This window comes from Vitis vinifera, chromosome 18, assembly GCF_030704535.1.
Source record: "Vitis vinifera cultivar Pinot Noir 40024 chromosome 18, ASM3070453v1".
In the NCBI taxonomy this organism is placed as follows: domain Eukaryota; kingdom Viridiplantae; phylum Streptophyta; class Magnoliopsida; order Vitales; family Vitaceae; genus Vitis; species Vitis vinifera.
Window position 1 is genome coordinate 32222334 of NC_081822.1, and position 26942 is coordinate 32249275.

At 37.9% G+C, this 26942-nt stretch overlaps 1 protein-coding gene across 2 annotated transcripts; it reads left to right on the top strand.

Moving 5' to 3' along the window:
* Positions 1 to 940: 940 nt before the first annotated feature.
* On the top strand, positions 941 to 16963 carry LOC100248299 (phosphopantetheine adenylyltransferase). 2 transcript variants are annotated; one of them, XM_059734614.1, is made up of 7 exons: positions 941 to 1143; positions 2900 to 3048; positions 3152 to 3223; positions 15206 to 15265; positions 15814 to 15908; positions 16380 to 16449; positions 16577 to 16963. In XM_059734614.1, the coding sequence occupies exons 2-7, from the start codon at positions 2929 to 2931 to the stop codon at positions 16691 to 16693; spliced, it is 534 nt and encodes a 177-aa protein (XP_059590597.1). In that variant the 5' UTR covers positions 941 to 1143; positions 2900 to 2928; the 3' UTR covers positions 16694 to 16963. The 2 variants fall into 2 exon arrangements, with proteins under 2 accessions (XP_059590597.1, XP_002278835.1); XM_002278799.5 differs by having other exon boundaries at positions 984 to 1143; positions 16586 to 16963.
* The last annotated feature ends 9979 nt before the right edge of the window (positions 16964 to 26942 follow it).

The following is a 26942-nucleotide window of genomic DNA, read 5'->3' on the forward strand; positions in this document are numbered from 1 at the left end:
TTTTTGTTCATTTCCCTTATCACCATTAGACGTTTTGTGTATACTTCTTCTATACTATGCCATGCCTTCTATTAGGGCCTTCTAGTAAATGTTTTCCTTTAGAAAATGAAAACGAAGAAAATTTTTCTATGACTACATACAAGAAGAAGAAACCATCTAGATAAATTGTCCTATCATTAAGAACATGGATTACATGAAAAATGATTAGATACAATATAAAGAACATGAGATGGAAATGTCAAGAGAATACTCTTTTAAAAGGTTTTTCTAGCCTCTTCCATACTTAGGGCAAGTTAATGCTAGTGAAACAACTTAATTATATTTGGAATAACTATTTTAAGAAAATCGGACAATGGCACACAATTGAGTCATCAATTGCTTCTGAAGTAAAGTAATTCAATGATAGCAAGAAGCTACATATGAGTTTATTAGGAGAACATGGTATGACAGAAACAAAATTGAACTCAATAACGTAGATGGTGTTTGTTCTTTGGTTGAATAGAAAAAATCGAAATATTTGACTTTTCTATTCAATTAAAAGTAATATGTTGATATCAATCAATATAATTAAAGTGAACTCATTATCAATATATTCAGTTTAGTTATATTGGTTGATATCAATATGTTACATTTAAATGAATAGAAAAAGCAAAATATTTTAACATTTTCTATTTATCTAAAAAACAAATACCGCCTTAATCTTATAATATTTGAAGGATTAAATATCTATGAATTTATATTAGGATTAAATTAAATGAAGTATTGTAACTCGAGATTAAACACTTGTTTTCAAGGGAAAACAAGTATTTATATTAGGTTAAGCCATAAAATTGAAGGCATTCAAGTTAAACTCAAGATTAAAAACTTGTTTTCAAGGGAAAAAAAAATCAGATTAGCAACACTAATGAACCTGCTTTAAAGATATGAGTATAGTGAAAATAGGCCCATTTCATTAGGGCTCATCTTTCCGGCCCAAATGGGCTTGGAAAGAAAACACGCTCACATTCGTCCTTCCATGGAAAGAAAAACTCATAGCTAGCTCTGTAGTTACTAGTTTGCACTCCTCTCCGCGGTCGCCGACATCGCCACCGCTGACGACGTCGTCTGCGCCACCGTCAAATCCTTACCTATACTACGTCTTAGGTTAGCGGTTTGTTTCTCTCTTTATATATATATATATATATATATATATATATATGTGTGTGTGTGTGTGTGTGTGTGTGTGTGTGTGTGTGTTTCTTTCATTGTCTCTCCGCTTTGAAATCTAGTTCTCAATGTGGGTTTGTTGCTTCTTTCTTTTTTCTTCAGAAACTCCTTTTCTCATTGTCATTCAACACATGGGTTTAATTAATTGGATTTTGTTTGTTTCTCGCTCTATTGAATGATGTTGGTTTGTGACAAACTTTGCGAATTGGGTTTTCCTCCCTATGTTCAATGGTGTTTTGGATTGGTTTGTTTGGAGTACTGAGAGATTTAAAACTTGGGACAATTTAGAAAAGGAAAGCCATTGGAAATCTCCTTAATTTTGTTGGTATTTCTTTGATTGATTACTATGCCATTGTCTGTGTGGAATTGATAGTTCTTACATGGTGGTCAATATTGATTATTGACCATGGAAACATCTCCTTAGAGTTATCACCTGCTTCTTGTTTTTTAGGTTGTTTGAGCATCTTGCATTGTCTATGCTTTAGTGGTACAGAATGTGTTGCAAGATGTTTGCTGAGCTGCATTTTAATTCTTAACAGTCATCAGATATAACTTGAGGCTTTGAGATTGAAGTGGGTATGTGAATTTTCTACCTCAAGGACTTGTAAACAAGTTAACAGGATTTTTTTGTGAAAATAAAGAATTGCACTCTATATCCTACGTCAACCGGCCTCCCATTTCTCGGTTTGCCCCATATTGGTATTCTTCTTGTTTGATTTTAATGCAAGCTCTGGTCAGGTGTTGAAAATTCAGGTGTAGGAGCCTGCTTTAGACAACAGTGTGGTAGTAGCCAGACACCCTCAACCTTCTAAGTCAGTGATGAGTAGGGATATTTTAGGAGTTTTAGGTGGGAGAACTGCCACATCATTGCTGGGCGAGGTCCAACTTGATCCTTTAATGTCCATCTCATGCCCTTGCAATGTCAGTTCCCAGGACTGAAAGCTACTGTCATTCTTTAGGTTGTGCATCCCAGTAATATGGAGTTGTTGGTGGGTTGTCAGTGTATGTGCTTGTTTATCGGCAGGTTTATTTTGTGCTGTTTCATGGTTGAAACTGTGACTTTGAGGTTGGGTCTTGCTTGTAAAAAATTGCTTGGTTGGAGATTTCCCTAGGTAAAGATCAATTTATACTGCATGGGTTACTCCCAAAGTTCTCCCTTGTTGCTGTCCTCATTACCAACTAATACCCATTTCAATTAGCCTGCAAAAACAAGTCAGCTGCTGCCCACTTTTGGGTCTAAAATTAAGAGCCAAATCGGCCCATTTTGGGCTTAACATGCAGTTGCTTGCTCACCACTTTGAAGAGCCAAAAACTGATCATAGTAGAAGATACCAAACCTTATGTGGATGGACCTCATTTGGACCCCAACAAATGTTAATATTAGTAGTATGTTAAATGTCCATCTTGGGTTGGTCAGGGCACATTGAGTCAAATTTCTACAAATATAGGCCCACCAAATGGTTGAGAGATCTTTGACAATGTATTGCTCATGACAATCCAAGTCCTTGCATCTTCTTAAAGATTGGTAAAATGCTAATATTTAAAATGTTAACGTTAATGTGTCCTGGGGAGTGAAGTGGTTGGTGGGGCAGGTGAATTCTGGGTTTCCTTTCCTGATATATGAAATGAAAATCCTGTCTGAAAGTTCCTAAGGCTTAATTCTTTTTAATTTATATTTTTGTTCCACGACCAGAGTTGTTCTCTGTAGACCTCATTTCACTGATGGCGATTGTGAAAGACTCTGTTGCCTATTCGAATATCTCTCCACCAAATTCACATGGAGCTGTTGTTCTTGGCGGAACTTTTGATAGATTGCATGATGGCCACCGGCTTTTTCTCAAGGTTCCTTCAGTTTGATTTGCCAGAAACCTCTGGAAAACATAAAAATGGTGCTTTTCTGGTTCCTCTTTGTTTCTCTTTAATGGTGGTGAAATGCTTGGTCTAGGCATCGGCTGAGGTTGCAAGGGATCGCATTGTCATTGGGGTTAGTGATGGACCCATGTTGAGTAAAAAACAGGTGAGATGTCAGCCTTGCATATATTATTGGATTACTTACCCATGTATGTAATTAACTCTTGCATGCTACTGACTGGCAACTGGTCTTTGTTTTTAGCCTTTTCATTAGAGAGGGTGTACATGAATGTTTAGGTAGGCTGTTGCATAAATGTGGTGTTTGTAACTATTTCCCTATGAACTCCAACCTAGCCCTGATAAACTTTGGATGTTATTGCATATTGGCTCAACAACTGTTGCATGCATTGAGCTTATTCTATCTTGATTTTATCCTATACTTACAATTTTCATTGATGCAACCTCTTATTATCTGGTAGTCTATTTTTACTTTCAAAAATTTTAAATTATTCCTTACAAACTTTTCACTTGTTGATCTCCTAAAGTACAAAGTTATATATATATATATTTTTTAATTGAACCTAAAGGGGATTTTTGAAATTTTGTTTCATGGAGGATGAATTTAGGATGACTTTTAATGGCTAGTTCTGGTTTAGCTCTTCTTAAACCACCTCCTTTAAAATGATCTCCTGGGAGGTCCTTCTGGAAAGCTGGTGGCAACTATTCATTTAAGAATTACATCAATAACAATTTCTTGTAAACTTTATGGAATAAGCTCTTCTAATGGTTGGAGATTGTTTCACTGATCTTAAGCACTTGCATCTCAATTGTAATGGTCATTAGAACTCATTTTCCCATGAATTTGCTTTTGAGTACACTTTAAGAATCGGTGTTGGAAAATTTGAAGTTTGAAAGTTTGAATTATTCAAATATTTGTTGATTTGAATTAGTCACCGAAGTCTGTTAAGATTAGAAGTTAATTTGTTTGTTTTTAAATCTCATTAGATTAGGAGTTATTTATTCAAAAAAGGGTTGGATATCAACCAGGTTGTTAGGATAAGGTTTCTGGTTTCCTCAGTTTAAGGATTTTTGAATCCTAGAGTCAATCTATAAATCCTGCTGTATTTCCTATTAGAAAATAATAAGATTTTGGTGCTTTCTGTTTTTTCTTCTACTCCAACTTCATGGTATTAGAGCCGACCGGTTAGTAGTCGAGAGAAAACAATGGTCAACATGGCCATGATTGGAGCAAGTAGCGACAACGTTTTGAAAGAGTCTGCGGATACTTGTTAGATGCCCCTACAATTGCTCCCACCGTCTTAATCTCAGAAAATGCTCCACTTCAGATTGCAACAAAGAAATTACATGGGCAAAATTTTCTTAAATGGTTGTGTGCTGTCTAGATGGTGATCTAAGGTGAAGGGAAGATGAGTTACCCTGATGGCTCCATTTGTGAACCAGGAGAGAATGATCCTTTGTATCCAATTTGGGATGCTAACAATTCAATTGTCATGTCTTTGTTAGTGAACTCAATGACGGACGAAATACAGAACAATTATTTATGCTACCCAACAACAAAGAAAATCTAGGACTCGCTCAATCCATTGTATTCCAACAAGGAAAATTCAGCCCAACTGTTTGAACTACAAAATATGGCTTGAAATATGAATTAGGAAGAAACTGATGTCACAATGTACTTTACAATGCTCTCTAAACTATGACAAGAATTAGATGTCGCCAATGACTTTAAGTGGAATTGTACCAAAGACAGTGAATGCTTCCAAGCTCAAATCAACAAGGAGAAGAGCTATGACTTCCTAGTTGGACTTAATAGAGATCTTGACGAAGTACAGAGACGTATATTGGAATCAAGCCACTTCATGCAATAGAAGAGATTTTCGTTGAAGTCTATTGTGAAGAAGCCCGAAAACGGGTTATGCTTGGAACACCTAAAACACCCAATGTACCTGTTGATAACTTTGCCTTGGTTGCTTGCAGGCTTGATGCCTCTCATGGGGATGCTCGTAATACTTGCAAGAATGACAATCTTTGGTGCGACCATTGCTAACGATCAAATCATAGCTTGAGAACTATTGAGAGTTGCATGGTAAACTGCCTAATTGGAATGATAATTGTGGAAATAGGAGGGAGTCCAGAGGCTAGCAAGTCTCATCCGAAGCTGGAAATAACTAGGGAGAGAGCCCTTTCAATGTCCACTTGAATAAAAATCAATTAGAACAGTCATATAAACTATTGACCTTGAAAAACCACTGTCCGTAAGGTAATACCTAGAGAGGGTTGAATGAATGTATTTTTAAAAATTATAATATAAGGATTGAAATTTATATACCCATATTAATTCAAGAGATATTAGGGATAAACATAATATCCAAAATCAAATCAATATGCAAGGGACACAAGATTTTTTTTATGTGGAAAATCCTCATATTAATCGTGGAGATAAAAAACCAAAGGGTTTAAGATCTCAAATCTATATCCACTATATGAGATCAAGTCACACAGAATTACCTGACTGTTTTACCCTAAAGACTTACTCTCCAAAAGCTATAACTTGATCTATGTTTGCGACGCAATAATCTCCAATTGCTTTAACGAATTCTCTTCAACCTCGTTGAAGGGATGTAGGTCTTCTAGCAACCTAAGATTCACTGTTTTGAATCATTCTCGAGAGATTGGGAATGGCAAGACAAGTTAGGTTAAACCTCTTGGTAAGTGTCCAACCCAAAATGGGTTAAAAGAAGGGCTTATATAAGCCTTTAGGCCCAAGGAGATCGGTATCCCAAATTTTCCAAATACAATATTTGTGAATTTCCAAAAAATATTCTGCCATATTTGGGATGAGTGCTCGATTATACTTACCTACTACTCGAGCGCCTCAGGCGTTTTATAACTGCTTGAGTGTTATATAAGCGTTGAAGTGCTACTTCCATTGCTTGACCGTCCCCTATTTTTCCAAAATAATAAACTAACCACAAAAAATATGCCGATTCACTTTTCACCCTTTAAACAGCTAACTTGTCATAAACCAAACCTTTTTACCTATGACTTTTTGATTGAACGAATAATAACCTTGAATCTTCAATGGAGAATAAGTTACTATCTAAAAAGTTTCCTAAGCCATAAAATAAAATGGAACAAAATTGCCAACATACAATGTAGACTAATCGTCCTAACAAACCCCATCTTTGGTTGTTGTTCCTTTAACATCCATCACCAATGCCTCTCAAAATCAAATCGATACTTGTTGGCCTAGAAAGGTACATTTCAAAATGCCTTGACTACTTCATTGGAGACAATTGTTCCTTGGATCATAGATTCAAGAACAACTACCCACATAATAGAATGTGCAAATTTATTTTCCACTTATACTCTTGATTCTAGTCACCTTATGGTCAAAATTGCAAATGGATCCCTTGCAACAGTTGCAAGGATAGGTAAAATAATTCTAGGGACCCATATAACTCTTTCTGTTGTTCGCCATATTCCAAAACACTAATGCAATTTACCATCTATTAGTAAACTTACCAAAGATCTTCACTATGCTGCCTATTTCTTACAATCTCATTGTGAATTTCAAGAAGTGACTCCGGGGTAAAAGATTGGCAGTGCTAAGGAACGTGATAGACTCTACTATTTTGAGGAAAGCAGCAAGGCGAATGAGCACACTCTAACTACTAGTTGTGAATCTTCAACTTTGTCTAGGAAGCAAGAAATAATGTTGTGACACTTTGGATAAAGCCACCCTAATTTTCAGTATTTAAAACATTTGTATCCATCTCTTTTTAGAAGTAAAGATGTTTTTCAATACGAAATTTGCTAACTTGCAAAACACCAACACTCTTTTTATCCATCCCAATCATACAAATCTTCCAAACCGTTTTCCATGATACAGTGACATTTGAGGGCCATCTTGCACTTAGAACATAATTGGGAAAAAGTGGTTTATCACACTCATTGATGATCACATGAGTCATCTTGGTATATTGACTGAAAGAAAAAAGTGAGGTCAAACAAACCTTTAAAAATTTTCATTTAATGGTTCAAAATCAATACAATGCAAAAATCCAAATTTTATGTATTGACAATGGTACATAATATTTCAACACTATACTTAATTATTATTTTTTGGAACAAGGGATTATTCATCAGAGTTCATGTGTAAACACACCCCAATAAAATGGGGTTGTCGAAAGAAAAAAATAGACATTTATTAGAAGTGACCCATTCCCTCATGTTTACCACAAATGTTCCAAAAACCTTTTGTGGAGATTCAATTCTTATAGCTTGCTACCTTATAAACCGTATGCCAACCCGAGTACTCCAATACCAAACTCCCTTAAACAACTTCCTCAAATGCTTCCCCATACTCGATTAGTAACCTCGCTACCTCTAAAAGTTTTTGGATGTAAAGCTTTTGTCCATATACATGACCAAAACCAAAACAAGTTGGATCCCAGGGCCTTGTCATGCAATTTCCTTGGATATTCGGTCACACAAAAGGGCTATAGGTGCCATTCTCTAGAAAAAAGAAAATACTTTGTCACCATGGATGTCACGTTTTTTGACAATCAGCCATATTATCCCAAAAATTCACTTCAGAGGGGAGAGTGTGAGTAAGAGAATTTTTGGGAGTGGGATTCAGCTCTGCCAGTTTTTTCATCTCGCCAATTTCAGCAACAGCCACCCAAAAAAGAATCAGATTCTGTGTGCCATTATTGCTGCTAGCACCAGCCAAAACAGCCAATCCATCTGTACCAGCCAAAAACAGCCCACCAGAAACAGCCAACCCAGAAACAGCTGTGCCATTTCCTGCCAAATCTGGAGTGTCAACGACTCAACAGCATCCCAGCACAGTGGAAACGGGTCTACTTGCGTAGGAGCAATCCCAAAGGAGTGGAGAACAAAATGGACCCTCAGTCCTGCCAAGAATCAGATCCGAATGCTCTTCCTGAGGTAACTGATCTTAACCTTCCCATTGTAGTTAGAAAAGGAGTCAGAACTTGTACCCGACATCTCATTTCTAATTTTGTATCTTATACACATCTCTCCGTTTCTAATTTTGTATCTTATAGACATCTCTCACCATCACTGCAAGCATTTGTCTCAAGACTTTTGGGTGCTGAAATTACCAAAAACATTCAAGAAGCATTAAGGGATCTGAAATAGAGACATGCTGTGATGGATGAGATAGAAGCCTTGGAGAAAAATCAGACCTGGGATTTGGTCAAGAAGCCCGAAGGAAAGGTGCCAATTGGGTGCAAGTGGGTATTTACAGTGAAATACAAATCAAATGGGTCCATTGAGAGGTACAAGGCAAGATTAGTGGTGAAAGGCTTCACATAGACTTATGGAATTGATTATCAAGAGACGCTTGCTCCAGTGGCTAAGCTTAATATTGTGAGAGTCCTTCTATATCTTGCTGCCAATCTAGATTGGCCTCTCCACTAGCTTGATGTAAAGAATGCTTTCCTAAATGGAGATCTCGAAGAAGAAGTATATATGGGCTTGCCATCTGGATTTGATAAAGACAGAAGAATTGGGAAGGTTTGCAGGCTCAAAAAATCTCTTTATGGGTTGAAGCAATCTCCAAAAGCTTGGTTTGAGAGGTTTTCTAAGACAATTTTGCAGCAAAGTTACAACCAGACACGGACCAAATCACATTATGTTCTACCAACACCTAGATGGGAAGGTTACCATTCTCATTGTTTATGTTGATGACATCATTATAACAGGAAATAATGAAGCAGAAACAGAGCGGCTGAAGAATAAACTTGCTACCGAGTTTGAAATCAAGGACCTTGGGTTGCTACGGTATTTTTTGGGAATGGAAGTGGTGAGAAATAGATCTGGTATTACAATATCTCAAAGGAAGTATGTTCTTGATATTCTGAAGGAGATCGAGAGAGTGGCACTCCCGTTGACATTGGTAGATATCAACACCTAGTTGGGAAGCTAATCTACCTTTCGCACACTAGGCTAGATATTGCCTTCGCAATAAGCGTTGTAAGTCAATACATGCATGCACCTTGTGAAGAGCATTTGGAAGTTGTTTGTAGAATCCTAAAGTACCTTGAGGGGACTCCTAGAAAAGGACTTTTCTTTAGGAAGAATGAAGGAGCATTGAAGGATAATTGATATAGACTGAGCTAGTTTTGTGGAAGATAGAAGATCAACCTCAGGCTATTGTACTCTTGCATGGGGAAACATGGTAACATGGAGCAGCAAGAAACAGCTGGTTGTAGTAAGAAGCTCTGCAAAAGCAGAGTTTCGGGCAATTGCTTATGGCATATGTGAGATCTTGTGGCTAAAACATCTCTTGAAAGAGTTGGAAATAAAAGAAGATGGACCAATGAAGATGTATTGCGACAATAAGGCAACAATTAGCATATCACACAATCTGGTTCATCATGATCGTACAAAGCACGTAGAAGTGGATAGACATTCTATGAAGGAAAAAATTGAAGATGACACCATTTGTATGGTTTATGTTCCCACAAGTGAACACGTAACTGATTTGCTTACAAGGCACTTGCAAAGAAGCTGTTGAGAGAGAGAGAGAGAAAGGAGAAAAACCTTATTCACATTCATTGTAATCTCTACTTACAATTGAGAGATATATATATACAAGGCTAGGAGTCCTAACTACCATACATGTGACCTATATTAACAAGGAAAGATAGTATACTATACATACATTATATTCAACACTCCCCCTCAAGCTGGAGCATATACGTCATATGCACCAAGCTTGTTACAAATATATTTAATCTTAGGACCTCTGAGAGATTTAGTGAAGATGTCTGCTAGTTGATCATTTGAATTGACAAAACTTGTAGCAACACATCCTGATGCGATCTTCTCTCTAATGAAATGACAGTCAACTTCAATATGCTTGGTCCTTTCATGAAAGACTGGATTGGATGCAATATGTAATGCGGCCTGGTTATCACAGATGAGTTTCATCTGTTCATCCTTTCCAAATCTCAACTCCTGAAGAAGATGTCTCAACCATATGAGTTCACATGTTGCCAAAGCCATAGCTCGATACTCGGCTTCAGCGCTAGATCTGGCCACTACATCTTGTTTCTTACTCTTCCAAGATATTAGATTATCTCCAATAAAAACACAGTACCCTGAAGTGGAACGTCTATCTGTGGGTGAGCCAACCCAATCTGCATCTGTGTAACCAACAACTTGAGTATGACCTTTGTTCTCGTACAATACACCTTGGCCTGGTGTACTTTTGATATATCGAAGAATACAGATTACGGCATCCCAATGGCTATCACATGGTGACTGTAGGAATTGACTAACAACACTCACAGGAAAAGAAATGTCTGGACGAGTAATGGTGAGATAGTTCAATTTACCTACGAGCCGTCGATATCTCCCGGGGTCTCCTAAAGGCTCCCCCTGTCTTGGTACAAGTTTGACATTCGGATCCATAGGTGTGTCTACCGGTTTACAGTCTAACATACCGGTTTCTTCCAGGATGTCTAAAGCATACTTCCTTTGGGAAAGGACCACACCAGAACTGGATTGAGCTATCTCAATTCCCAAGAAATACTTGAGTTTCCCCAAGTCTTTGGTCTGAAAGTGGGTAAAAAGATGTTGCTTTAGTTTCTGAATACCATCCTGATCACTGCCTGTAATGACGATGTCGTCCACATAAACAACCAGATAAATACACTGCCCCAAGGAGTTATGATGATAAAAAACTGAATGGTCTGCTGTACTGCGAAGCATGCCAAACTCTTGAACAACAGAACTAAAACGGCTAAACCATGCTCGAGGAGATTGTTTCAAGCCATATAGAGAGCGGCGTAACCTGCACACTAAACCAGACTCCCCCTGAGCAACAAAACCAGGAGGTTGCTCCATATAAACTTCCTCAGCAAGATCACCATGAAGGAAGGCATTTTTAATATCCAACTGATAAAGAGGCCAAGAACACATAGCAGCTATGGACAGAAGCAAGCGGACAGAAGCAATCTTGGCAACAGGGGAGAATGTGTCACCATAATCAGAACCATAAACTTGAGTATAGCCTTTAGCAACTAAGCGGGCCTTAAGGCGATCAACCTGACCATCAGGACCAACCTTAACTGCATAGACCCAACGACAACCAACTGTAGATTTATCAGAGGGTAAAACAACAAGATCCCAAGTGCCATTAGAGTGCAAAGCAGCCATTTCATCCACCATTGCCTGTCGCCAGCCTGGATGGGAAAGAGCTTCATGGGTGCTCTTTGGAAGAGAAACAGAGGATATAGTAGAAACAAAAGCAGAATAGGGTGAAGATAATCGATGATAATTCAAAAAATTGTAAATAGGATGAGGATTACGAGTAGAGCGAGTACCTTTCCGAACAACAATGGGTAAGTCATTAGGAGAAGGCAGAGCCGGGGCAGGTGAAGCCGAAGGGATAGGAAGTGAGTCAGCAGGTGCCTCAGGAAAAGGGAGAGGAGCAACGACACGAGGGCGACGATGATAAACCTGAAGTGGTCGAGGGGGCATAGCATCAGGTGGGGAGACAATGGGAATGGGCAAGACTTCAGAAACAGGAAGAGACTCAGAAGTGGTGAAAAAGAATGGTGAGTCTTCAAAGAAGGTGACATCAGCGGAGATAAAGTATCGATGAGTCTCAAGGGAATAACAACGATAACCCTTCTGAAGTCTGGAATATCCCAAGAAGAGGCACTTCATGGCTTTGGCGGAAAGCTTGTCCTGTCCAGGAGTGAGAATATGAACAAAGCAAGTACAACCAAAGACACGAGGAGGAAGGAAATAAAGTGGTTGGTCAGGGAAAAGAAGGGAGTGAGGAATCTGATCGTGTAAGACAGAGGAGGGCATACGATTAATCAAATAACAAGCGGTAAGAACAGCGTCCCCCCAAAAACGAAAAGGAACATGATTATGGAGGAGGAGAGTACGAGTTGTCTCAACAAGATGTCGATTCTTGCGTTCAGCTACCCCATTTTGTTGAGGAGTATGAGCACAAGAAGACTGATGAAGAATCCCATGATGAGACATAAACGAAGTAAATTGGGCTGAAAAATATTCCCTGGCATTGTCACTGCGTAACACACGAATAGAAATATTGAACTGGGTTTGGATTTCAGTATAAAATTTCTGGAAAATAGAGAATAACTTAGCTCGATTTTTCATTAAGAATAACCAAGTACATCGAGAATAGTCATCAATGAAAGTGACAAAATACTGAAATCCTAAAGTAGACGCAGTCCGACAAGGACCCCAAACATCAGTGTGGACAAGCTCAAAAGGAGACTTTGCCCGATTATTCAAACGCTTTGGGAACGAGACACGAGTATGTTTCCCAAGCTGACATGACTCACACGGAAGTGACGACAAAGTGGAAAAACGAGGAACCATCTTCTGGAACTTGGAGAGACTAGGGTGGCCCAGACAATTGTGAATGAGGAGAGGAGCATCAGTGGAAATGCAAACTGCAGGAGATGAATCTGAGGTGAGGTGATAGAGGCCTTGAGACTCACGTCCTATGCCAATCGTCTTCCCCGTACTCCGGTCCTGCAAGGTCACAAATTTATCAGAAAAGGTAATAGAGCAATTAAGAGTACGAGTGATTTTGCTGATGGAAATAAGATTAAAAGGACATTCAGGAGTATAAAGGACAGAAGTGAGAGGTAGAGAAGGCAAAGGAAGGGCCAAACTAATACCTTTAGCCACAGTTTGAGAACCATTAGCTAAGGTAACAGTAGGTAAATCAGAGGTAGTAGTAATAGAGGAGAAAAGATCCTTATTACTAGATAGGTGATCAGATGCTCCAGAATCTAGAATCCAGGGTCCAAGAGAAGATGTGTGGGTAAGGCAGGTAGAGGCATTACCAGGCTGGGCAACAGAGGCAATAGAAGCCTGAGATGTCTGAGATGCGGAGGAGCTCGGAGGCTGAGGCAGCGGAGAATCAGAGGACTGGGCCATATGGGCAGTGCGAGGAGGTCTTCCATGTAACTGATAGCAACGATCGCGAGTGTGGCCAAGTTTATTGCAATAGGTGCAATGAGGACGTTGGCCTCTACCTCGGGTACCATTGCGTCCTCCTCGAGAGGTAGTTTGAGAAACTAACACAGAAGAATCTGAAGCGCTATCAGATGGCAAAGTCTGAGTGGACGAGATACGGAGGAGGCGAGCAAACACATTATCCAAGGACGGAACTGATGAACTACCAAGAATCTGATCACGAATAGGCTCAAGATCCGGACGGAGGCCGATAAGAGTAAGGACTATGAAGAACTTGTCAAGCTGTGTTTGTTGAGCCCCAACATCAGGAGTAAGAGGCATCACAGTCAAGAACTGCTCCTTAAGAGAGGCAATCTGGCCAATATAAGTAGATAGATCCAAGTCCTGTTGGCTGAGATGGACAATAGTAGAAGCCACCTTATAAAGACGCTGGATATCATTCGTGTATAATCCTTTGGCCTGAGTCCAAAATTTAAAACAAGTTTTATAGGCCTGAAGATGAAGAAGAATTCGGGGATCAACCGATTGCCATAATACACTACACAACTGTGCATCTATCTTCCTCCAAAGTACGCGGTCGACCTCAGGGATATCTGCCTCCTGTGTAATCAAGTGATTCTCATATCCTTGACCCATAAACCAAAGTTCAACAAAGGCAGACCAGGAAAGATAATTTTCACTCCCAACTAATTTCTCCGAAGTAATCATAGGAGATCCAGATATGACAGAGGAAAAAATGGAAGCTTTAGTAGCCATATCCACTTATCTGGAGAATGAAGTATGTTTGGATCGAAGAGAGCCCTAATACGGCTTCAGATTGCAGCGTGGCACCACCGAAAAAGGGAGACGGCCTCAGATCGCGGTGTGGTACCACCAGAAAGGGAGAAGAACACTTCCCAAGGCACGTGCAGGGATTGGAGTGGAGAAAAAGTGGTCGGAGCTTCGCCGGAAAGACTGTTTGGAGGGCCGACGAAGACAAAAATCCCCAAAAGAGGTACGTGCAGGGCTCGGATGGGAGAACCAGGGAAGTGGGAAGGCTGATCGGCGTCAGGCGAAGCTGGAGGAGGAGGCGCGTCGCCGGAAAAGCTCTCACGCGCCCCCACGCGCCGGCGCGTGAGATTCAACCGCCGGCAGGAAAATTGCGCGTGGCTGCTCTTTTGGTGCTGGTGCCTTCACAAAAGTTGGAGATCTCCTCCAGGCGCTCCTTCTGGTATGGTCGGTGTCGGAAAAATAGGTCGCCGGGAAATTTTGCCGGAAAGTTCGCCGGAAAATTTCGCCGGAAAATTTGCCAGCGGTGAGTGGTTTCTAACGACGATCCGACTGACTGGAAAGTATTGGGAGATGGGGAAGGTGACCGGAAAGAAACACGGTCACCGGAAGGTTTCCCGGAGTTGATGACACGGAAAACAGGAAAGAATTAGGTTTTCTTCCTTGGCTCTGATACCATGTTGAGAGAGAGAGAGAGAGAAAGGAGAAAAACCTTATTCACATTCATTGTAATCTCTACTTACAATTGAGAGATATATATATACAAGGCTAGGAGTCCTAACTACCATACATGTGACCTATATTAACAAGGAAAGATAGTATACTATACATACATTATATTCAACAGAAGCCATTTGAGAAACAAGTCAATAAGTTAGGCATGTTCAGTCTGTACAACCCAACTTGAGGGAGAGTGTCGAAAAGTTTGAAGTTTGAATTATTCAAATATTTGTTGATTTGAATTAGTCACTGAAGTCTGTTAAGATTAGAAGTTAATTTGTTTGTTTTTAAATCTTATCAGATTAGGGGTTATTTTTTCAAATAAGGGTTGGATATCAACCAGGTTGTTAGGATAAGGTTTCTGGTTTCTTCAATATAAGGATTTTTGAATCCTAGAGTCATCTATAAATCCTGTTGTACTTCCTATTAAAAAATAATAAGATTTCGGTGCTGTTTTTTCTTATACTCCGGCTGCAATCAGCCATCCACTTAGAGACAATTTTGCTTTACAAGTTTTAGTGGGTTTCCTTCTTTTATATTGTAGTCTGATTGTATTGTGCTTTTGACAGTTTTATACTTCTTTTGTTCCATATACAGTCAAGATATGCACAATTGTATCAACTTGCTTTTTCTTTTGCAGTTTGCTGATCTAATAGCACCGATTGAGAAAAGGATGCATGATGTTAAAGAGTATATTAAGGTATAAGGTAGAATGTGCTGTGTTCTGTTTCTTCTATTTAGTTTCAGTGTTCACATGTCAGTCATTCCTAAAATTGGCATGAAATGAGTTTCATATGCCGAAGTACAATAATAAGGGGTGTATAGGCAGGTCTGCTGATCGTAGGTGAGATGGGAACTTTGAAGTACATCACGTGCCTCCCCACCTTATGGTCTCATTATGTGTTTTTCAGCCTAATTTCCTTCCATCGCATGCCTAACAGTGGGGCTTTCTTTTCTGGAAAATATTTAAGGAGGAAACGCTGGTGTATCATACTTATGAGTTATGACAGAAGCTTGTTGAACTGAAAGTTACCATACAAGTAAATTATAAATTGACAGAACACATAGATCATGAAATCCACAACCTATTTTTTGATAAGACAGACTCCCAAGCTTGGATGCAATGTGGTACTAAAGGCCCTATGTGCTCACTTCAACAGTGGAATTTAGTGTAAAGTAAACCATTTCTTTCTTTATTGTGGTAGAGACAATTTATCTTTTCTTTTTTTCCTGCAAGTATTTGCTCAGTCTATCAAACCAGAGCTAGTAGTGCAAGTTGAACCAATTATTGACCCCTATGGTCCTTCAATCGTTGATGAGAATTTGGAGGCTATTGTTGTCAGGTTTGTCACTAATCAATCATCAATAGCATGTTACTTTATTTCCTTTTACTTTTTATGTATAGGCTGCAGAGCACCCTTGCATATTTATTTTTGTTATTTTTCTTAGTTTATTAACTATATGCCTATATGCAACTTGTATTTATATTGGGAATCAATAAGTTGTCTAATGATTGGATGGTTGAACATTCTCTATCTTCTGTCTAATGCCTCCTCCATGTCCCTTCCTGTTCCTGTAACTCGAAGAATGCGAACTTTGCTTTCAAATTTCTGTCAGTCTGGCTTTGTGAATTGGGCCAATTGGGTGACTTTTACCTATAGTTGTTCTGGCTTTATGGTTCTTGATGAAATTATAGAGTTAAACAAAAGACTTATGAGAATAGAACTGGTCGATCTGAGCCATAATTCTCATTAATTGTCCCAAGCAAGTTTTGGCAGGGTTTTTTTTATTAGTTGGATTTGGATGCCATGCAGCAAGGAGACTTTACCTGGGGGACTATCAGTAAATAAGAAGAGAGCTGAGAGAGGCCTCTCGCAACTAAAGGTTTGAGTTTCTGGTTTCTGTAGACTTGATCCATTTGAAATTCCCAACTATATGTATTTTAGGCAAAGTCAATTTCTTCATTAATTACTTGAGAAGATTGTCAGTTTCGGTTTTTACTTGTTAGTAGCTTGTGCAGATTGAAGTTATTGACATCCTCCCTGAGGAATCAACTGGAGAAAAGCTGAGTTCTACAACATTGAGGAGACTTGAGGCTGAGAACATGGTGAATGCTGCTTTTAGTTGAATAATGTTTGGCGGAATATGAGAAAATTTAGAAGCAGAAAATTCGGGAGCCAACAGACAATGAGTTTCTGTGTTCTAAGACAGAATTGAGGCAAGCTGTGTACTTTAGGAAGGATTAATTCCAATGGGCATTTGATTGATGTCATTTATGGATATTTTATTTTTAATAGGCCTTCTAATTTTAATGCCAACTTGGAAATGTAATTCCAATAACAGTATTTTGGCTGTATGAGAAAAACGCCACCCCCTATGAGTGGTGAATTTTCTTTTCTTTTCCTTTCTTTTCTCCTTTTCCTTTCCCTTTAAATGTTGGCTAGGGTTTACTCTATATTTTTTTGTCTGTCTTTTTCTTTTTCCCTTTTTTAATTTTTATTTTTTTGTTCTCTATATTTCTTTGTTGCTTATCTGGGTCATTTTCTTAGTATATCTGAATGCCATTGATTTTGGTTGTACATTTTCTAATCTTTCAGGTGATATATTTATCTTTTTGTGGATCCATTGGAATTATGGGTTTTCCTCTCTTTAGTTAATTATTGTATTTTGTGCCTCTCTTGTTTATCAATAATCCTTCATACCGCCCATTGATTTTTGGTTTTATGTATTGTTTATGGATGGTCGCTGAGCAAACTTCTTGAGTGAATTTACTTGTTTGCCTGATCGTTCATTTTCATAATATTGATTGATCACTGTTCATTTAGATTTCAATTTTTGTTTACGACTGTAAACTGAATCATGTGAAGTATGATCTTGATGGGAGAAGTCTTGACATAATCAAATTGTTACTTGAATTAGTTTCATATATATTTTTTTTAACTTTCTTATTTTCTCTCGAGTTTCCATTCCATACTTTACTGGGAATTTCAAGTATCTGTCTTTGCATGGCTTTTAGTTTTATGACCTTGGTTGGTGACATATATTTATGGATAAATGTTCTATGGTTTTTAATTTTGGTTTATATTAAGGTAGATAGTTTTTTTTGGCTTATATTAAGGTAGGCAATATCCTTTAATGTTTTTTTTTTATAGCAATTCTTGTTTGGATTGGCTTCATTATGGTTTCTGTACATATTTCTTCCATTATTATCACATGGGTAGTTGTGTTGGTCAAGAAACCTGAACTTTGATTATGGTTTTTTTAACTTATCAATGCATGATGGATTGTAAAACTGTCTCCCCTTCTCTCTCAATCATCAGGGCAACTAGTTCTGCTAGTATTTATGACATTACAATGATGCTTGGCTAGTATAAATCTAGGTCAAGCTGGTATAGATTTGGGTGATAAATAGTTAGAACAAGATCATTGGGGAGGGCAGAAAGGCATTGGTTTGGATATGTAGAAAGCCACAAGTAGACGGTGGGATGATTTCAATGTGAGGCTATCCCTCTAAAGGATTGTTCTATGGATCTTTCCAGCATTGCTGCAAATAGAGAAGTGCTGGTAGTTGATTCCCAGTGTTTGGAGGAAGGCGCTATTGGAACCCAAGGAATATCCTTTTAAAACAAATAAAAAAACAAAATAAGCATGAGACTGTTAGGATACATTTCCTGTTTTTTGTTTTGTTTATAAAAATAGAAAATAGTAGTAACTTCTATATAACATGCAATAACTCTTAGAGACTTAGAGTGTGTTTGATAGTGATTTTATGAAACGTTTTTGTGATAAAAATTTTGAAGTGTTAGAAATGTTAGAAACACTTTATAGAATTACTACTAAACGGACTCTAAGAACGCGTTGGATTGTGATTCTAAAAAGTGTTTTCAATATTTGTATTAAAAATGCTAAAAATACTTTCTATAATCACTGTCAAACACACTTTTACATTGATAATGTAATGGATTGTAAAATCTGTTTAAAGATAAAGTAAATTTATGCTTTTTGTAGAAAATGTTCTACTTTCGCATAGAAGTTTTCGATTTTTTTTTTAAAAAGGGGAAGTATATTCAAACGAACACTAAGTAAATATTTTCCATATTTCATGTTCTACAACTACTATTCAATGAACAAAACCTTTTATTCTGTATGTTGAGTGTGGTTGCTTTAGTATGAGTTGCGTGATAGTATTATCCTTGTGGTGGTATTGCTAGAGTATTAGTACAGGATAAAAGAGTTAGAATAGTAGACGATCCAAGTTTGCATCATATGCCTTTTGTTTCAGTTAAATCTATAGATTAACCACTAATTAAATTATGGCAAAAACAGAAGGAAGATGTGAGGGTTTGAAAAATCATATTGCTAAGTCTATCAGATTCACCTTGAATCAAGAGTCAGTGCTCCTTCATCCCACCTCTGTTTTTATTTTGACTGTGACTCATGTTTGAGGATTTTAGCTAAACGCCTGAGTGTCAACATTGTACTTCAACTTTGACTTCGTGCTTGACAAATTATGCATTGTTACCAATATTATATATCACAATGCTTTGTATTATCCAGTTCAGTCTGCATGTCTTTTAGAGAGAAGAAAGAAAAGGATGAATTGATTTTTTTCTTCTAGAACTCCAATTCCTTGAAGGATGGTGTATTCAATCCTGCCTTTGTTTCTATGTATCATCTGTATGTCATTGACAAACTGTGATTTTATCTTTAATAGAGTTTTAACCATGTTCAACTTGTAAGTTTTATCTGAAGGTGTCATACAAATGTGTTGAATTGTCACTGTAAGCTCCTGCTTATGGTTATGAAAATGGACTCCACATTCTTGGATCATTTAACCTAGTAGCAAAAGCAAACAAAATATTTAGTCCTGCAGATTTGGAAGAGATGTTATGAAACTAATATCCTATCTTAGACTGTTAGTTTTGATGGATGCACTTTCTGATTTCTCTACTGTTCCCTTTTATACAAGAAGAAATCTTTATGTTTTGGATATTGCTTATGTTTCTGGAGAAGCTTTTATTCGATTACTATCTAAGTGGATTGTATACTTATCATGCAATCAAAGGGTAACATTCTGTAGGTACAGCATCTCTCATCCTTCAGATGCTCGCGTTAATATGAGAGTCCAGACAACTAGTAATAGGTCTATTCTCTATCTCAAGAAACTTATAGGGCTGATTTTTGTTGTTCTTCTAATCTTTTTCTGTTTTCTTGAGTCTACTCTCTGTAAAATCATATATGAAGTTTACCCCTAGTTTCAAGATAACATCATTAAATGATATGCTACTCCTGCTGGTGGTGTATTGGAAAGATTAACCGCCTACTCTATCAATATAAAAACTCTGTTCATCTAGCCCAGCCAGTTTTCCGATTACTCCAATAGGAACGCATGATGTGTATGCTCAACTATCAAGTCCAGTGATCGTATTTTGTGGTCAATGACCAATTGGAGTTCAAATGCTTTATAATTGGATTGTTGTTTTGGTCATTTTGTCTTTGTGATGTCTTCACTATCAAACAAGTAATTCTTATGATTGATATTCTGCTCAATTAACTTTCTTATCATGAGTCTTGACTGTTGATACTAGGTCAACTGAGGATGGATTCCTCTTTTTTAGGTGGCAGTGAAAGCTCCCGCTCAGACGCCGGAATCTAGATTTCTTGCTTCCTTGCACAAAGATGTCTGGATGGGTTGTCCGGACACACCCTCCGAAGCTCAAGTCAGATTAGAAACCCTTAAAGAGAGAGAGAGAGAGAGAGAGAGTTAGAGAACCCTCTTTGTGTAACCATAAATCCTAAGAATTTTCCCACATTGACTCCAAAGGCGCATTTGGCCAGATTAAGCTTCATGTTGCATCCTCTCATCAAGTGAAAGATTTCCTCTAGGTGTTGGGCATGCTCACTCTTGGTCCTGCTCTTTACTACAATGTCGTCAATATACACTTCTACTGTACGTCCTATTAGAGGTTTGAAGATCTTTGTCATCGACCTTTGGTAAGTGGCTTCAGCATTCTTAACGACATGACTTTGTAGCAATAGAGTTTGTACAGTGTTATGAGAGCGGTTTTTTCTTCACCTGGTCGGTACATGGGAATTTGGTGGTACCTGAAAAAAGCATCTAGGAAGGAGAGCATTCCATGTCCAACGGCAGAATCCACTATCTGATCTATCTGAGGCAAAGGAAAACTATCTTTTGGACAAACGTCATTTAAGTTAGTGTAGTTGACACAGACTCGCCATTTCCTTCCCTTTTTTGGGACCACGACCACGTTTGCTAACCAATCGGGATATTCAACTTCTCTAATGAACCCGACTGCCAGCAACTTGTCAACTTTATTGTTCTCTGACAGTAGGGTTTTTATAATGTTCAAAGGTAAAACCAGGCTCTGTAGTGATGAGCTGGCCTTTGCAGTGATGATTCGTAGTAGTGACATGACAATCATCACAACCGTAGGGCAATTGGGGGTTGTGTCAGAAAGACACATCATGACATAGCTTGTCATCCCTTCACATTTGTTGATGGCCTGAGACTGAGCATGCTTACCTACTGAAGCAGACGTGAGGATGAGAAAAGTCTCATCAGTCAATTTGATGTCAGTTAGGCATGGTCTCATACACCAAAGAAGACTTGAGGTTATCAAGGAGGAGCGGGCCGCTCGGCAGCACAAATGGTCCGAATAGGATGCTCTCGGATGCCTCGAAGGTGGTCCGAACAGTGATGAAAGAAGTGACACGTGGTCTAGACGGGACGGTGCCACGTGGACAGGTACGTGGAAGCATTCATAGGTGGACACATGGGATAAGACCCCTACATTGACCAACTCTTAGAATATCCTTCTCTTCCATTTATGGTACTAATAATTTAGTGAACTTCATGTTTTGCTTGCTTAATTCATAGTTTACAAAACATTTACAATTTTCAAACATTGCCATACACTTGCTTGGAGAAAGATGAGATATCGACTTTTTGTTGGAAAACCAAAATTGATATGGAAAGAAATAATTTTGTAAAGCTGTAAATTATTTATTAGTTGTCAATCTTTGTATTTTTAGGAAAGTAATTATTAGGAGTTATTTATTAGTTGTCAATCTTTGTATTTTTAGGAAAGTAATTGTTAGGAGTTATTCTTTCCTTTTAATCAGTGATTTAGTTTCCTAATTTGAAGGATTTGTATATGATGTAAACTCTATAAAAGAATAATCTCAATGAAAGAAAATTATTCCTGTGAAACCCTATTTTTCAACTTGGTATCAGAGCTAGCAATTTGCTTGTCGAAATCCTCTTTTTTCCTTTCTTTCAATCCCTGTTCTCTCAAACCATGTTGGATATTTCAAACGAGTCCACTACTGTTCCTCAACCTTCTTTGAACAATCCCATCATCATTGATTCTTAAAAAATCAGTCCTACCACCTCAGAATCTCACTCTGTCCAAATCACCACAATTCGCTTGAATGGTGACAACTTTCTGAGATGGTCTCAATTAGTTCGGATGTACATCAGAGGACGTGGAAAGATGGGCTACTTGACGGGTGAAAAGAAGGTTCTTGCAGTGGATGATCCGAACTATGCTATATAGGATGCTGAGAATTCCATGGTGATGACATGGCTTGTGAATTCTATGGAAGAAGACATTAGCTCTAATTACATGTTGATTACTACCAAAAAGTGCTATTTTGTAGACCTAATAATAATGGTTTTAAGCACCTTTGTGTAGTAATCATATTCATTTAACCCAATTAATTCATTAAGGTCCTTAGTAATTGGTTTTAACCATTTTGTGGCAAGTTTACATGTTTTTATCAGCTTATGAACCAATTCAAGCATGCCAATTGATGGAGGAGCTATTTGGGCGAGTTAAGCAAGGATTTTGGATGATTACAGGCTTGAATTTCAAGTGGAAACACGAGCACAAGCAATGGAGAAGAGGAAAACAGAGTGAAGAAAACAGCTGCAGTCTTTCTTTGAACTTTTGGAGCACTTCCCGAAGTCCATTTTTTGCATGCTATATACCATTTGAAAGCTTAGGAAGTCAAGAATCCAACGCTTCAAAGCGTGTATGATTTGGAGCTGAAATGAGGAAGATATGGCCTTCGGAAGACAACTGCACCATGTCAAATGACCAATTTCGCAATGTGAATTTTACATTGCGAAAATTTCGCAAGGAGATTTTCTTCATGGTGCGAAATTTTGCCATTTCGCAATGTGAATTTCACATTGCGAAAATTTCGCAAGGTGAATTAACTCATGATGCGAAAATATGGCACTTCGCATCATGAGTAATTCACATTGCGAAAATTTCGCAATGTGCCTTTTACATTGCGAAATTCCTTTGAATCCTCTGTTTCTCCACGCACGCACCACCGACTTCCCAAATATTTTTAGCTTGATATTTTCTCATGTAAATTCCTTTTGTAACCTTGTATTCAGCCGACATAAAGCTTTATCTTGTAATTTTGCTATATATAGAGGTGCACAACACCTCCAAAAAAAAAAAAGGGGATGTTTTGGGGATCGATCCTCTGTACATTAACTTAGAGATATATAAAGCTTTGTTTTTCTCTCTTCTCCTGTTCTTCTCCATTTCTATTTTCTTAGTAGCCAAACAGCCTCTGAGGGCTTTTCCTCAGAGGATGATTGGCTAAAACTTTTAGTTTCTCAAAGTATGGATGTTATGTGATGGCTTGGATGCAATCCCATGGAAATTTCTCGCACCTGGAAGGTAAGGTAGTCGTTTTTCATTAATGGTTCATTGATGCAAAGTTCGGTTTTTATTTCCTTTGGACAACTTCCAACGGCCAATACTTGATAAGCTTTTGGATTTCTATCCATTAGTTATCTCCTACGAGCTATTGGAAGCTAAGGTTTTCAATTCCAAGTTTTGCATTAATTTGTTAGAACCAATTTCAATGGCCATTGAAAGGTGAGTTTATCACCTGGAATGACTTTGAGTTGCCAATATTTGGTAAGCTTTTGGCTTTAGACCACTAGTTATCTCTTACGAGCCATTCAAAGGAAGTCTAAGGTGAATAACCATTGATGAAATTCACTACCATCTGTTTTGTCATTTTAAAGGATTAAAACTTGATTTGCTAAATCCATACCGGTTCGGGAAGCAAGCATCACCATAGTTGCAACCCCAACGCGAGGAGCCTATCCTGAGATTTCCAATTTGCATAAGAGCCAAAGCATAGCTATCCTATCTTTGAGAAACTTGTTTTTTACACCCTTTCATTTTAGTCTTTAATGTTAGCTTAGATTAGTTTAAATCTTCCTAAAACATTTTCATCTTCTTTTAAAGCTAACATCCATAAGAAAATCACCCATTTTCCTAATTTGAATATCACTTGTGTTTGCGAAAACCCTTCCCAGTGAACGATCCTAGAACCACTATGCTATAGTAGCTTGGCTACTTTAATAATAGTATTTAAGGTATAAATTTTGTTGATACGCCTTTAAAGCTAAGCTACCATGAGTCGCATCACATGTGCTATCTAACAGCACAAGAGCTTTGGGAGAATGTAAATCAGATGTATTCTAATTTAGGGAATCAATCACAGATCTTTGAATTAACCCTCAAACTTGGTGAGATACGACAAGGGGAGGACAACGTCACAAAATACTTCAGCTCCTTGAAGCGGATCTGGCAAGACCTTGACTTCTTCAACACCTATGAGTGGAAATTTGCCTAGGATGGACTTCATCATAAGAAGACCATGGAAGACAATCGGATCTTCAAGTTCTTGGCTGGCCTTAATGTTGAGTTTGATGAGGTAAGGGGGAGAATCATTGGAAGACAACCTCTGCCTTCAATTGGTGAAGTTTTTTCAGAAGTTAGAAGAGAAGAGAGTCGGAGGAATGTGATGCTGGGCAAGAAAGGACCTGGAGTTGCTATTAAAGGTTCAGCCTTGGTTACCATGGGTGGAGGCTATAATAAAGCTGCTGCGTTTCAGTGCAAATCAGATGAAAGACCACATGTTTGGTGTGATTTTTGCAACAAACCTCGCCATACTCGTGAGAATTGTTGGAAAATCCATGGGAAACCTGCAAATTGGAAAGGAAAAACAGGTGACAAACCAGGCTGAGCCATTATTCCTACTACTAATGAGGTTGAGACCAACCCCTTCACCACTAAGCAAATGGAGCATCTTCTTGCATTGTTAAAATCCAACTTGACATCTGGTACTTCTAGTGTTTCTTTGGCACACATAGGTAATGAATTATATGCTCTATCTTGTCGTTTTAAATCTATTCCATGGATAATCGATTCTAAAGCATCCAACCACATGACCAATTCCTCAAACGTGTTTGAATCCTATTCACCGTGTCCTGGAAATAAAAAGGTTCGGATAGCTGATAGTAATTTCTCACCTATTGCAGGAAAAGGTCTAATAAAAATCTCTGAGGGAATAGATCTTAAATCTGTTCTCCATGTTCCTAAACTTACTTGTAATCTCTTGTCTGTTAGCAAATTATCTAGAGATTCTAATTGTTGTGTTATCTTCTATGAATCTCATTGTATTTTTCAGGACCAGAGCCCGGGGAAGACGATTGGTAGTGCTAGGATGATCAATGGTCTCTATTATTTCGAGGATAATTTACCTAGTAATAAAATTGCTCAAGGACTAAGTAGTATTAGTTCTCTTTCTGTTCGTGATCAAATAATGGTTTGACATTGCAAATTAGGTCATCCTAGTTTCTCTCATTTAAAACATTTATTTCCAGTGTTATTTCAAAAAGTTGACCCTTTATCATTTCAATGAGGGAAAAATCTGAAGTCGAAAAGATTTTTAAAGAATTTTACAAAATGATTGAAAACCAATTTCAAACAAAAATCAGTATTTTGAGATTTGATAATGAGACTAAGTACTTTAATAAAGTTTTGGAAACCTTTTTAAACGAGAAAGAAATTTTACATCAATCCTCGTATTTTGATACCCCTGAATAGAATGAAATAGCTGAACATAAAAATAAACACTTGTTAGAAGTAGCACGAGCTATGATGTTTTACATGAATATTCCAAAATACTTATAGGGGGATGCCATACTAACTGCTTCATATCTAATCAACAGGATGCCTACAAAAATTTTGCAGTATAGCACTCATTTGGAGTGCTTGAAAAAGGTATTTCCAGAATCTCAAATTAATTCTGAATTACCCTTGAAAATATTTGGTTGCCTTGCATATGTACACATTCCAAAAAGGTCAAGATCTAAGTTAGACCCAAGAGCAGAAAAATGTGTTTTTGTAGGATATACTCCTAATAAAAAGGGTTACAAATGTTTTAATCCCCTTACAAAGTGTTTTTACACAACTATGAATGTTTTCTTTATGGAAAATGTCTCATATTTTACCAAAAATTTACTTCAGGGGGAGAAATTAGTGGAACCAGATTTTTGGGAAATTGTTGAACCTTTGCCTAGTGTAATTCTTGATATCTCTCTTGAAAAAGAAAATAAGGAAACTAAACCTACTGAATCTGAATATGAAATCGGCTTATCAGAAGAAGAAATACTACGAATGAAAAAAAATAGAAACAATCTTGAGCTTGTGGTTTATTCAAGGAAAAAAGTCCCTGGAAGAAGTAAAGATTAGTCGATCATCCCAACACATGGTCAACCAAAAGCCCTGGGCAATGGCTCTCTAAATGTCTCAGGTAACCCTTTTTCTATTCCTACTCATATACATGTTTCTTCTTCTTTTGTTACTGATCTAAGTTTACCATCACACTTTGGTCCAAGTCCAGAAATATCTGTACCCGAACCCGGTTTAGGATTAGCCCCAATTGTTCTTGCATAGGACCTTGACCTTGATCTCCCTATTGCTCTTAGAAAGGGAACCCAAGCCTGCACTAAACATCCCATTTCCAAATATATCTCCTATAGTAACCTTTTTGACAACTATAGAGCATTCACTACAAATATTTCAAAACTTGTGGTACCTAGAAATATTCAAGAAGCACTAGATGAACCGAGTTGGAAATTGGCAGTGTTTGAGGAAATGAATGCCTTAAAAAAGAATGGCACTTGGGAGGTTGTAGATTTACTAAGGGAAAAAAAAGTTGTAGGGTGCAAATGGGTGTTTACAATAAAGAGTAAAGCAAATGGAAGTGTTGAGAGATACAAAGCCAAACTTGTGGCAAAGGGTTTTACTCAAACCTATGGGATAGACTACCAAGAGACTTTCGCCCCCGTAGCTAAAATAAACTCAATTAGAGTTTTGTTGTCCCTTGCAGTAAATTCTAATTGGCCCTTACACCAATTGGATGTTAAAAATGTCTTTCTTAATGGAGACCTAGAGGAGGAAGTGCTCATGAGTCCTCCACCAGGTTTTGAAGAAAGTTTTGGAGTTGGGAAAGTGTGCAAATTGAAGAAGTCC

Bases quoted from the DNA above. Each gene is read 5' to 3' on its own strand.
- LOC100248299 (XM_059734614.1), top strand. From the start codon at position 2,929: ATGGCGATTGTGAAAGACTCTGTTGCCTATTCGAATATCTCTCCACCA. The intron at 3,049-3,151 runs GTTCCTTCAGTT...TGCTTGGTCTAG, and splicing joins GCCACCGGCTTTTTCTCAAG to GCATCGGCTGAGGTTGCAAG. The intron at 16,450-16,576 runs GTTTGAGTTTCT...ACTTGTTAGTAG, and splicing joins GAGGCCTCTCGCAACTAAAG to CTTGTGCAGATTGAAGTTAT.